General features: G+C 40.6%; 2 protein-coding genes across 2 annotated transcripts in view; both read right to left on the bottom strand.

Annotated features, from left to right (window-relative positions):
- Positions 1–13,717, bottom strand: part of LOC135708749 (rab-like protein 6) — a 376,690-nt gene that overhangs the window by 336,547 nt on the left and 26,426 nt on the right. The window lies entirely within an intron of this gene.
- Positions 9,089–10,866, bottom strand: LOC135708764 (protein deadpan-like). The gene is made up of 3 exons (XM_065230907.1): positions 10,475–10,866; positions 10,184–10,279; positions 9,089–10,115 (listed from the first exon to the last, which is right to left on the bottom strand). Exons 1-3 carry the CDS (start codon positions 10,562–10,564, stop codon positions 9,252–9,254), a joined length of 1,050 nt encoding a protein of 349 aa, XP_065086979.1. The 5' UTR covers positions 10,565–10,866; the 3' UTR covers positions 9,089–9,251.

The following is a 13,717-nucleotide window of genomic DNA, read 5'->3' as shown; positions in this document are numbered from 1 at the left end:
CACAATTTCAAGAAGTTTAGTTCATTGTGTTTTAAGATATTAAGGTATTTCAAGAAAAAAAGCATTTTTTCTCAAATAGCTCTTACTTTCAATAAACGCAACCGAATAAGACCAATACTGTACTGATCGCGCATGGTAAATCGGTGTGATTAATTGAAACAGACCGATTTATTGGCCGTCCTGCCATGGCGGAGGCATTTGAACTATATATTTATTGTTTGTTTTTACCTACAAGTGCAGCCTAAGGCTGAAAGCCTCCTAAATAAAGCTAAATAATAATAATAATAATAATAATACCTACAAGTACAGCACATTACAGTAGATACATGATAAAAAAGACAATTATAGGTGGACAAGTGGTGACATCTATGGACAGGTTCAATAACTGTGTTATGCTTAGGGTAAAGGCGGTAATAGTTGCTTGCACGAACATGTACCAATAATTGATAAATGTATGATGATTCAGCAACCATAAATTCAGAAACGTATCTCGTTAAACTGGGTTTTACAACTGTTATTCTGAAATTGAAGGACATCTGTACGCTCAATTTTGGGATACACTGTATAACCTTCAACTTAACATACCTAAATTCAAACTTTTCTCCCTTTACTTTACACCTTTACATTTGTCACGAAAATGACTCACAGCTGGCACGCATATTTTAGTTCCATCACTTCTGGAGTCCTGGCGATGCGTTTAAGCCCTGATATTTAACAGATTTTCCAAGCATGGATCCTTTGTAATTAATTAATTAATTTAGCTTTATTTAGGAGGCTTTCAGCCTTAGGCTGATTCGCCTCCATGGATCCTTTGTACCTCTATCATGTTGTGAAAAGTAATTGTTTCATTCACTAGAAGCGATTTCTGTTTCAAATAGCTAACACACGAATTTATGCAGATTTATAACATCCTCCATTTTCACATCCATGGCTGCTTGAAATCAAAAACGTTCTAATCCTACTATCAATACAACAGTTTAAAACAATTAATTAATTTATCTTTATTAGAAAGGCTTTCAGCCTTGGGCTGGTTCGCCTTATCGGTTTAAAACAAAAAAAATCTTGAAAATATAGTCATTTTACCCATTGAGAATTGCATACATGTGAAATCGGTGTCAGTTACTGTGAAAATCCGCCGATATTAATTATGAGCAAATCATCCCCGAAGCAGCTAATAAATATTCAACTAACCCGAGCAGCAGCTTGAATCCAAATGACCGACGAAAAGACGATTTCCGACATTTTAGTTCTTCTAAATTCCCAAGCAGCGGTAGCAGTGAGACATGGTAGAGGAGCTTTTTAGAAATATCTCCAGGTAGAAGTGGGCTGCGACGATGCCGGAAGTATTAACATTTGTATTTATGTGATTTGACTGCTATAATCATATGTACAATGTATTGAATTTTAAGATAGAATTCCAAAAAAAACAACTGTCAGGAAATGTGTATGAAAAGTCATGCCCTACCTAGTTATTATTCATCTCATAGTTACTATGCCTTACCCTGAAAAATGTGTATGACTAGTAAATGATTTCAATCGATTATTCTTTATTATAATAATAATAGTAAATAAGTTTGAAATTAAGAAAATCAATTAAATTAATTCAAATATGTATGCTACATGCATTATAACTAAGCACAATTTTTATGTCGTGATTAAGGTCTTTCAAGAATCTAAGACGATGGATTTTGAAAATATAATATACTTGAGAGTATTTAAGATTCCAGTTTTCCCCAGAATTTCTTCTGGCTTCCTTTGAAGTTTCTTCCGACATCTGCTAGGAGTTTTTCCCAGACTTGCTCCAAAAGTTTCATCTGACCTAAACCGGAAAACTCTTGGGGTTTCTCCTACAAACTCCTTCTGAGTTCTACCAGAAGTATTGTTGACATAATCCGAAAGTTTCTGCCATCTTCCTCAGGAAGTATTTTTAAATTTTCTCTGAAAGACTTGCCCTGAATGATCACGTATAGACCCGAAAATGTCTTCCATCTTTTACTGGATGTTCAACTCCAAGGGGTTGATCACTCCGCACAGTGTGCCATCAACAGATATGGGCACACCTGGGCACATTCATTGGTACTATTTCTGACTTGGTCACTACCCTATCTGTGCGCCTGCGCAGTCTGCATCTGTCAAACATTTGATAATCATAGTTGTTGACACAATGCAATTTTGGAAACCACAACCGTGAATTTCCGCCAATTTCCGCCTTAAAATATATAGTCAGCGCACGTCCTAATACCTGTTTGTAGCTGTACATTATTCCGCGCGATACTCTGAATTCTCACATTCAGACCACCGTAAATCCCAAGTAACAATTCGAGGCGAACCAGCCCCAGGCTGAAAGCCTCCCTAATAAAGATAAATTAATTAATTAATTAAGTAACAATAAGTAATTTGTAATTTATTGATAGCATAACGAAAACCTGTTAGTTACAGAACCATAAATCAGGTCAAGGAAGCAACCATTTTGAATCAGTTTAGTGGGGAGTTAAGAATGAAATTAAAGTCTAAGTCTAAACATTTGACATTTCTTAAATCGACAGCTACTATTGGTATTAGCCTAGAGAATTAATCAGCTCTGTGGAGCGCCGCTTTAAGCGACGTGAGAGTCCGTTGCTGCCTTGTAGCTAGTGGTAGTGCGTTCCAGGTGGACACTCCGAATATTAGAACACTTTTTCGGGAACTTGTGGTGTGATGCGGTAGGACAAAGGATCTAGCTCGCTCGTTCCGACCTTTAGGTGTGTACTGCGTGATGTACTCTGGGAGGCTTCCATGGTAGGCCCCGTACATGAAGCAGCAGATACGACGGTGGTAGTTTTCCGGCAGATCGCATCCGAGTATGGTGTGTCGCACTTCTCTGGTCATGTCACGCCCACGGATTCCATACACGAACCTCACCGACGACTTGAAGCATCGATGCAACTGAGCCTTGAGCGCGGTGGACAGTCCTGGGTACCCTAGCAGCACACTTGTCACTGTAGAATTGTGTTTGCCTGTGTGCAACTTATTTCAGTTAAAATCAAGTTGCAGGAACTTATTTCTATAGAAGTGTGTTGCTTGGGTAGTACACGACGTCACAGTATGCGAAGAACGGCAACACCACAGCTTGGACGAGCTTCATACGAATCTGTCTGGAATGCACTCCACGGAAGCGCCTGAACGTACGAAGAGTATTGTAGATCTTTTTGGTGACTTCGTTTATCTGGTCGGTCCATTTTAGGTTAGAGTCCATAATGAGACCAAGGTTGGTAACTTTGTTCGACCAAGTAATGGTTTCATCACAGAAGCGGATGTCATTTTGAGGGATTATGGCCCCATCTCTACAAAAGACTATAGCTTGCGTCTTCTTTGGGTTGGGAAACAGACGATTCTCAGTGGCCCAACGTTCGATAGCGAGGAGATCCTGGTTGAATCAAGCAGAACAGTAAGAACAGAAGCAGATTATTGGTTGATTTAAGGTGTACCAAGCTGATTAACAGCAGGCTGAATATATAGTGAATTAGGCTGAATATATAGTAGATTAGTAGTGCATGAAGCTAATTGTATCCCCATAATTCAACCCCAATAAGTCAGCTGATCTAAAGATTGAACAAGCCTTATTTTAGCTTAACACTACTCCACAAATCAGCAATGCACTACAAATATTTTGATATCCTGATTTGTTAAATGTAGTCACTCGTTGCAAATTTCCGGCATTTTAGTTCTTCTAAATTCCCAAGCAGCGGCAGCAGTAGAGACAAGGTAGAGGAGCTTTTTAGGAAAATCTCCAGGTAGAAGTGGGCTGCGACGACGCCAGAAGTATTAACATTTGTATTTATGTGTTTTGACTGCTATAATGCATTGAATATTCAGACAGAATTCCAAAAAATATAGCTCAATTAACTAAAATAGCTTCCACATGACCATCGAAATAAATCGCGCACTTGTTTCCACATTGTGTTAACTACACTTGAAAATGAGAGGAATGTTTTACTGTCACCAGTTGTTGTTTACAATTCTGCATTGCTGTTATTCAACTTAAATTTGACGTGTTTCAAGTCTTAATATGCTTAAGTGGTCCAGTAGGTATGATTGATGCCTGTGAATCAGTGACAGCCGGTTTGAGCCCCGAAATGCAAAGGTAATTTTTAGACTTATTATAACAATATAAAAATGAAAATCAAATTAGTCAGCACCTTGTTGCAGCAGTCCCATAAAAATATATAAGATATGAAGGGGCCTCCATTTTTTTTTTAATAAATCTAGTTAAGCATCAAATTGTTACCTGGGATACCAACACCAGGACAATCGCTACTGTGCTGAAAATTACCAACATCGCATGTATAACAACGATAACAACACCCCACTCAATCAATCTTGCATTCCAAACAGCAGTGCTGGCAGCACCGGTTGTGATTTGTTAAAAATAAATATCCTCCAATCGGCCTAATCCTCGGCAAAAGTGAGGAAAAGTGACGCGATATTTCCTCATTTAATCTCTATCCGTTCCGTACATTACGAACCACTGATTGTGGACTAATTTCTGGAAGACCAATAGCCAAACAAAAACATTGGAGCAGTCAGAATTTGCTTCCAATCAAAGGTGCTCGTCGTGATTCTGAGCTGTCAATTTTTTTCCTGATTGATTCCCTCTACTGCTGCTACATCATCGGCCATTCCATCGAACAGCAAACAAAGTTGCAACGCAACGGTGCAACAACCGCAAATCTAAGAAAATTTATCCCGCTGCTTAAGGCCCGTGTCTTGGTTCGCGTACTCGTATTACTCTCGGTTTCAGCGAACAAAACAAAACAGCTGTCAAAATACCGAGTTGCCAAACATGTATTAACTCACAAACAAACAAAGATAGCTCGATGACTGGTTACCGGCACAGCTGCGGCACAATTGTGGCACACTGAGAAAAAAAGTGAATGCGGACACCACTAGATGGCTGTGAAACGTCATTTTGACATCCACCGTCAATTACAGTCCTCTGAGTAAAAGTAAGGACGTCTGTCAACTGTTTTTACTAAAGTACTTTACCATCAATGTGGAATATAACGGCCGTTCATAAATAACGAGACAATTCGGAAGGAACCGGGGCTAATCACAAACGACGTCCCCACGGTAACTAAAAAAACACAAGTGCTGATCGGTTGCTAGCACCACGTAGCGAGAAAATTCACCAACTAAAAATCCTTGACCCACTGAACAACTTTGTCGAAGGCAGATACCTTCTACATGTTCAGGATCACGATATATTTCAAATTGGAACCAATTCTGTCAAAACCAAAATTACGCGGATTCCATTTACAATGTTCTACTTTACCGCGCTATTTAGAGTATTACTGTAACTAAAACTAATGCTGAGTCTGAGAAGGAAATAAACTGCTGTGAGCAGGAGTTTTCAGTGATAAAAAAGAAAATTTCGTAATAACTTCTAAAATAGTAATTTAATTCGAAATCTTTAACAAAATCTAGTGAGTTTAGTGTACGATCCATTTGCTGAATTAACGATAATCATTGTGTGTGCGAATTATTCGTTGATTTTGGTGAACCACCTTCCGAAATGGATACAATTCCGAAGCAAGCAGACACATCCGCTAATGACGAGGAACGATTCGAGGATGCTTCGAGTAAGGAATTCAACGAAAAGGCCGTGGAGGAAGTCATCCAGCAGGTTGGCGGAAGAGCACATTGGTAATTCGCTGAACACAAACACATCTGCCTCCTCGGAACAAGCGGACAAACTTGTGGATTGTAAAAGCGATGCCAAAAGTGACGATCGAAGTAGGCCGCGCTGCGAAAATGACGTGTTTTTGTTTTGCTGCGTCGTTTTCGTTCTAGTGAATTGTTATAAATTTACAATTTCATTTTTAAGAAGTGTTAATTTGAAAGTACAGAAGTGATGTTGAAAAGAGCACAAATTTTTATCCGTTGCATGTGGTGCCAGTTACGTAGTTATAGTGCGTAGTTACGCTCAGCTAAGTTTATTTACCTTTTCGTTCCTCTGTCCTCGATAGAAAATATCTATCTAATTCAAGACGATCATTTCAAAACTTACTAAATACGCGTCAATCAAGTATTGCACTACTGCTTGATTTAAAGTTTCAGTACATTATCAATGCATTGCATCGATAATGTATTGGAGTAGGGCTTATCATGTGTGAAAATAGCTTCGGAATGCTTGCGTTCTTGAAATGCGCTAGAGCTGTCACCTTCTAATTCCCGGGTTCAAGCTTCTTGCATTCATAAGAAATGATTGCAGGCAGATTTTATCCATAATGCCACTGCCAGACTGTGGGAGTTTGGCCAAGGGCGAATCTTCATTCTAATCTACGATTCCATATACTATTAACAACCTTTTACGCATGAGAACCTCCTATCGATCAGAATGAATAGTGCATATGTTTAGGATCAACAAACATTTTCAGGCGCAAAGGAGCAACAGGATCGAGCTGATAAAGTTTCTTAATTCCAAAATCTGAATAAGAGATGAACTAGCCTATGGCTGAAAATCTCTATAATAAAGGAAAAAAAAAAAAAAAAAAAAAAACAAAATCTGAATACTGTTTTGAATAATATGTTTAGGTAATAGGCAGCAACAACGGACAGATAACCTACATACAGCTTCTTTTTATTTAATGCTTGATATAACGATTGCCAGCAACGCCGGCTGGGTGTATCCTATGGCTTACTCTTCCTACTAACAAAAATCCATCTTTCCCGTGTCACTTATGAGGGGTCGTAGAGTTCTCTGCATCTCTCTTAAGTAAGTGTGGGATTAACATTCCTCCCCTTTCCCCATCAGATGCAAGGACGTGGCCAGGACAGCTCTGGTCTGTTGGAGGGAGGCACATCCTTTATCTAAGAGGTAGTAATTAATCACAAATTACTATCTAACAGCAACGGATGAAGGTGGGTTTCCTTCTTAACAACAGTTTGGAGCTCGTACCACCTACGACATTGTGCAACCGTGTTTATGCTATGCTATGATATGCTACTGTAACCAAAACTTATGCTATTTTGTTCAAAGCCATTTTTTTTTTCAGGAATGCTCGTTAGTTTCACATGGATAAGTGAGTTTGCAATATGGAAAATCCACATGTATTTTACAAAGTACAACAGCGCGAGTGCTCGAGTGTTAAGCAAGGAAATTCTTCGACCATCGTTGTTATTAATACACGGAGCGTACCTAATTTTTTAGGCAAATATTATATTATTACGCAAACATGATCAAAAGTAGTGATGCATTTGAACGCGATCAATTCGAGATCTGATCAAGAGATCTGAACTTGCGTTCAAGTTGAATAAAAGCCCGTGTAGTTCATAAAGGCCCAAGCTCAATGACAGCGGAAGCGGAAAAGTCCCATCTGAGTATGCCTACTTGTCGGATTGAAAACTAGGCGACTTTGGTTAGGCATCTTGAGGTAATTTTTGACAACTGTCAAACTTTCCGTTTCCGTTCCGCTTCCGCCCACATTGCGTTGAAAGAACTCGAGGAGGCTTTCCAGAACGGAAAATGAACGCTGGGTACATATGTGTTGCTATGGTTAATTTCACTGTTATTTTTTGATTTCCGAAATCCACCCCTACTCTACGGATGGAGCTGGTTTGGTCATTTTCTGTGGGTGTGCTTACTGATGGTACCTCCACTGCTGATGTGTTTTCTACTGGTGCTGGTGTGAATCTCGTGACTTAGATTTATCCATATTACGAATGTTTAAATTGTGCTCAGCTTCTTTGTAGCTGGAACACCCAGCCTCATGATGGTGCTCGTTTGCTGATTTTTATTGGATTCATATGCTCCGTACTGTCACATTGATAAATTCGAGCCCTAACATTTCTGGCAAGAACTTAGAATACAGCATCATACTTCATCTCTAATGGATATCTTGAGGACCATCCGTATTCACTTTCTAAAAATTTAACACGGCATTATAGATCATCTGAGCGTCAATCTTTGGTGGAAAGTTGAACAGACATCCGTAACGTATGATGGCGGTGTAAGAGGAAAGGTAAGGTGTGTAAAATTATAAGACATACACTACACATTAGATACAGGAAATACGTAACGGTTTGGGCTATGATTGAATTCATAAATGACAGTTCCATAACTTTAAATTTGAATTTCCGCCATGTCTTTAAGCACTTTGCATAAACAAAATAGCTACATAGAAACAGAAACAGCTTACACTCTATGCACTACTCTATTGTCAAAGTTTGAATACGAAGTTCCAAATTTCAACAGTTCGTAACACATCAAATGATCCCAAGAAGAGATACCTGTTAGCTTCTCCCAATAGTAGGGGAAAAATCAGCTTCGGCAATACCTTAACCTATTATCGTCAGGGGGTAAACAAAGTCCTAGAGCACCCATTTTCGTTATACGCCTCAAAAACAATTAAGACAGTCAGTTACATATAAGATGAATGCATCAAAATCTTTGCTCACGAGTTAAATGAAGACTGATGTAACTAAATTCAATGGGGATGTCGAGTTACCGATTTAAGGGGGGTGTTCCGAAGAGATCTGAATGAAGTATGACGAAGTAGTGCCACACTTCGATAGAGATTTCACTCAGTCTATTAGTATACTCCTGGACTGAGTAACTTTTTCCAGGAAAAGCCCGGAAAATTCAACTCACTTTTGAGTAAATTCATTTTTGGCGAAATTGAGCTGACTCATCGCAATTTTTAGTTGGTCTGGTACCATACAGTACACACACACTCACTTAGAAATGAACTAGTCGCAGGCTAAAAATCACTCAACAAAAGAAAAAAAAATCGCACATTACATACGATCTCGTCGAGCTGAGTTGATTGTTTTATCACACTTGACAGGGTGGGCTATTGACCTGGAATTCCTCGAAAGTGACATAGTATAATATTGATCATTACAGTAAGATGACTGCATTTGGGTTCCATGTCTTTCGGCCTTTAACACGTTTGCCCAGGACAAATATCACATGCAATACCAATTACCAATCACACGCTGTCAATTAACTAATTTATTATTTCTGTTCGACTTATGGCAAAGATTTCCTTTTCTCTCTTTATAGACGTATAATTATTTAGTAAAAATTTAAGCTCATTTATTCTCACAAAAAAAACCCATTTTAAAAATATATCGTCACAATCTTACAAACTATTAAAGCTACCACTTTGCTTTGTTGAGACACCGTTCGCGTATTAAAGCTCACAAGTTTCATGAAGAAATACAAGTTTATCATCCCACATCACAACACATCGTCTACCAACGGTTCCCATTCACCAGGGCCTCCACATGTCCCCACCAGAGTGGGAACCATGCTCCTCTTCGTCCCCTTCTGGATCGCTTTCGTCCTCGCTGAACTCCACCTCGGTCTCAACTTTTGCCCTCTGTACGTCCCTCGCATCCAATCGTTCATCCTTCTCCGGTTCACGATGCAGCCGTATCCGGTCGATCAGCTTGTGGTTCGGTTTGAAGGCTGAAATTCTGCTGCTCTCCTCCGGGGTAGGGGGCGTTGGAAACGCGGCCATCAAACTTTCCATCAAACCGGGCCTTGTTTTGATTCGTGGTGTAGTCTTCAGATCCCCTTTTACACTTTCATGATCGGACACTGGGCTCAGCGGTGGACTGGGGGCGTACGGTTGCTTCTCGTGAGAGATCGGTTTGAAGTGATCGGAATTGAGGGAAGGTAATCCTTGTCCCGTTGGAAGTCTGGGGAAGAAGGGTAAACCGCTGGTGCTGTTGTGAGGCATTATGAACGCAAGCTCTCCACTGGGGAGAAGGGATGGAATCAGTGGCATTCCGTCCACTGCCAGCCGACCGTTGTTGTTGATTTCGTCGGTTGTCCTTCCGAATAGACCTCCAAACGAACCAACTGCTCCCGATTGTGGGAACCGTTGATACCTCAAGTAGGATTTCAAGTGATTGGAAACGCGTTGCTTCATTCCGCTGTCCACACCGGAAACGGTGTTGAGGTATTTGTCGATTTCATCGATACACTCGTTGAAGCCATTTTTGAACTTGTCAGCTACGGTCGGATCAACAGCCATTGCGATCGCCAGTTTTCGTCGTTCCATATCTTGCAGGTGCTTTACGGTTAGATCCAAAATGTCCGCTTTCTCCAACTTGGAATGGCGGATGGGCTGAAATTTGATGAACAACAGTTAGCTACGCTTATTGCGTATTGTGTTTGAAAGATTGGTTGACATACGTCTTTCTTCATTGCATCCAGCAGAAGAGCCTTGAGATCATTCAGGTAGTTGTTGATCCGTGCTCTTCGTTTTTTCTCCATGATCGGTTTATTCGTCTGCAAAGTAAATTAACTGGCTTTAGACATTTGCGAATCACGTCTATTATTGAAATGCGCAAATCAGATCATTGGCTAGAAAACGCGTGCCGCGCGTGTATGATCATGATCGGATCAATTCACAAACCATTCACGCATGTTTGCCATTTTTTTCTTCCCCGAAATTGTCCCTGAGCTCCACTTAAAAAAACGCACCTTTCTGATTTCCGCCTTAATCCTTCTGAGATAACTCTCAGCATCTCGATCATCGTTTCCATGGTGATCTGGTTTTCCAGGATTGGCCATCTTTCACCCACAGTTAATAATCCTTGCGATATCCCATGAAACACCCACTCGCAAACTTCACTCACTGATATCCACTTCCGTATCGATCGATTTCCGCTCTATTCTCACACCTCCACGCAACGCACCGATCGCGATCTGACACCGTTCACTTCCAAATTGCGAATGCCCGATCCAAAATTCCAAAACAACCCAAACCCACAGTGTGAAGCTATTCGATCCCAAACTCTTCCTGCACACATGTTGTTCCCACCGATCCCCGATATCATTAACAATTTATTCACCCCACCTCATTCCGTCGTCGCATGTTCAGAAGAACAGAACGAGAACCATTCCCACGATCTACGAGCTTCTATGTGTGGTGTGTGTGTACCCTACCCGTCTCTGTCCGTCTGTTTTAATAAATTTGACTTTCATCTCACTTGATCGTATTTTCCCACGCTGCTGCCGCCGCTGCCACTGCTACGTATAGAACGGAACCGAAGACGACCAAAACATAGGCATAGAACCCAACCAACAGAACCGAAGAAGCACACGCAAAGAGCAGTAGGCGCTGATGCAGCTGACCCACCAGAGCATAGCGTAGCATAACATAACAAAGCAGGCGCTTATCCGACTCCCATCGTGCACGCATACCTTCATATGCCTACCTACTGGCTGAATCAGCTACCGTCTACCGTCGTCGTCGTTGCACAGGATGTAAACAATCATACAACCAACAAGGAAGAAAATGCAAAAAAGGGGGAAGCGATCATAGCGATTGAGTGATTCACCTAGTAGTGAAGTTTTATCACCAAAAAACACTGTTTTTCAGTTTATAGTTGTTGATTCAGGGCACTTAAGGAGAAAGTTTTGGGCACTTGGGGACATATCTAACCCATGGAGACTTTTGTCGTCGTTCCAGCGGTTTTTGGAGATTACTCCGGTGAACTTATGGTGCGTTTTGAGGTATGTGGGGTGTTTACACTTATGCTATTTCACTAGCGCTAATGAGTCAGCTGCTAGCAAAAAAGCTCATCAGCATAATGTAAACAGGGCATCAGCGTCTACCAGCATAAGATTTCAGGAGCAACTGAAGTTCGTGCTAGCTGACTAGCAAATCCGTACAGATGTTAACACCCCAATAGTCGTTGTCAGAGGTGTGTTTAGACGACTTTGAAATTGGCCTTTCGAATGATCTGGATGCCTTTGCTAGGTTTTAAGGATGTGAGGTTTTCAATTCAGATTTGGTGGAGGATTCGTAGAGTTTCAAGTCAGGTTTCAAGCATTATGTTCATTCAATTTTGGAAATCTTGAAAGGTATGGTTAATGAACTTTCCACGGATATCTTATAGCGAATTCGTTTATTATTGGTGTTGGAACCAGTTCCATCCCAGTGTGAAACCGAAATTTTTGTCAGTGCGAACCTCAACCTGCGGTGGGTTTTAAAAACAAACGATCAAACTGACGTTTGTCAGAAAACAAGCAGACCCAATCTTGATACCCGATCCAGGTTGGAACTGAATAATAAACGAATTCACTTAGATTTTTCGGTAGAGATCTTTGGTTTGGCCATTTTAGTCGTCTGTTCTTTAAACTTTTCTGGACTACACCCAACCGGGGGATGTAATAAAGACAACAATTATGTGGGATTCAACATCGCAGTATGTTAGTGGAGACCGAGGGGGGCGACACATCTAAATCTCAAGTCTAGATGCTCAACAAATCTCCCACTAGCGAATCAATCTTCGAAAAATCTTCTTTCATTTCTCGCATCTACTTGCATCGCGCATCATCTTTTTGCAGGAAATCTTCAGAATCGCCGTTAATCTTCTTTCTATCTACTCAGCGTGCGCGCAGCTAGCCACAGCAAAACACAATATTTCCTGCATCGTAGATAGAGTCGTCCCCCTCGGTGGAGACTGCATAAACGTAGGATGAGATTTACCGAGCTGCTGTCCAATGAAAGGAAATTGGAAACCGAAAAATATGGTGGCGTATTACGGATGGCACTTCACGGTGAAAAGTTGTCACTTGTCGTCACGGCGAAGTGATTCTCATTTGATTTGTAAGGTAATCACGGGTCTTATCACTTGCTTATTACCGTGTAGTGACACCCGAAATAAGGGCCATGGAGTGTATGAGTAAGTGAAATTAATTATATCGAAAAAAGGGAGTGCCAACCAGGCTCGAATAACGAACGATGCGATTATCAGACCTGTGCTTTCTCCACTGCTCTCTCAAAAACTACCAAAACTGATACAATTTTTAAGTAGTGCATCTGGTGCAACTCAATATCAAAACAATAGAATTTTTTGATCTAGATAACAATAATTTGTCCAGAATAGATCAGACACGAATCAAATCAATAATTTTGCATGCGGGTTCATGGCTTAGCTAAATATTTCCCGCGATCATGGAGCCAGATGTCAGTAGTGTGCTTTGGTCAGAAATTTTATTGTTTTTGCTATGGTCATTCATGTCGGTTTGTCGGTGATGCTACTATTGCCGCTTCAGAGAAAATAATTCGGCGCAGCCACAGCATGCTATTAGAGCTGATAATCTGACGCCAAATGCTTATTTTTCTCTAAATTGGCAATACTATATATTAATTACTGGTCGCAGTTGATTTATGTACCGAACAGAGGAAAAAAACTGGAGCCAAAACTTCTTTAATAATCGAACTCTGAGAATTGTTCACTCTAATTTTCACATATCAAGCAAAAACTTACACCCCATTCTTCCCAACAGTTCCGATCAAATGATAATCGGCAATTATGACACTCTACCAGATCCTTCATTGCATCACCGCAAATAGCACACAATGCATATCATCGGAAACTCTCCCTTATTATGGCGCGGATCTTCCTTCGAAATTTTGTAACATCAACGTCTCCTTCGAATGAATCTTTCCCGGCCAGCAACTGTTCGACGAAAACCAGCAAGAAAATTCCACAACTCGTTCCGTCCTTCTGCTGGCTACACGGCACATCTTCTGCCTTCCACTCTTTTAAGCATCCAAGCGCTTCCTGTATCTCAGATGCGACAGCAAAGTTTGCACTGGTCGCTATTCGAAAAAACTTCTGAAGTGTATTTGTTGCTCTTCTTCTTCTAGCATTCCGCAGCGAATCCCACATTCTTAGTGTTTTATTCATTAAGTCAACTTCAAGAAGTACG

Source organism: Ochlerotatus camptorhynchus, unplaced genomic scaffold (genome assembly GCF_037179485.1).
Source record: "Ochlerotatus camptorhynchus isolate MF236.1 unplaced genomic scaffold, CSIRO-AGI_Acam_v1.1 ptg000334l, whole genome shotgun sequence".
NCBI lineage: Eukaryota > Metazoa > Arthropoda > Insecta > Diptera > Culicidae > Ochlerotatus > Ochlerotatus camptorhynchus.
This window is presented reverse-complemented; position numbering and strand designations above follow the sequence as displayed.

What these genes read in the sequence shown, in the direction of transcription:
- LOC135708764 (XM_065230907.1), bottom strand. Translation starts at nt 10,564, where the DNA reads ATGGCCAATCCTGGAAAACCAGATCACCATGGAAACGATGATCGAGAT. An exon ending in TTAAGGCGGAAATCAGAAAG is followed by an intron (nt 10,280 to 10,474) that starts GTGCGTTTTTTT and finishes TTTACTTTGCAG; the next exon opens with ACGAATAAACCGATCATGGA. An exon ending in TGGATGCAATGAAGAAAGAC is followed by an intron (nt 10,116 to 10,183) that starts GTATGTCAACCA and finishes ATCAAATTTCAG; the next exon opens with CCCATCCGCCATTCCAAGTT.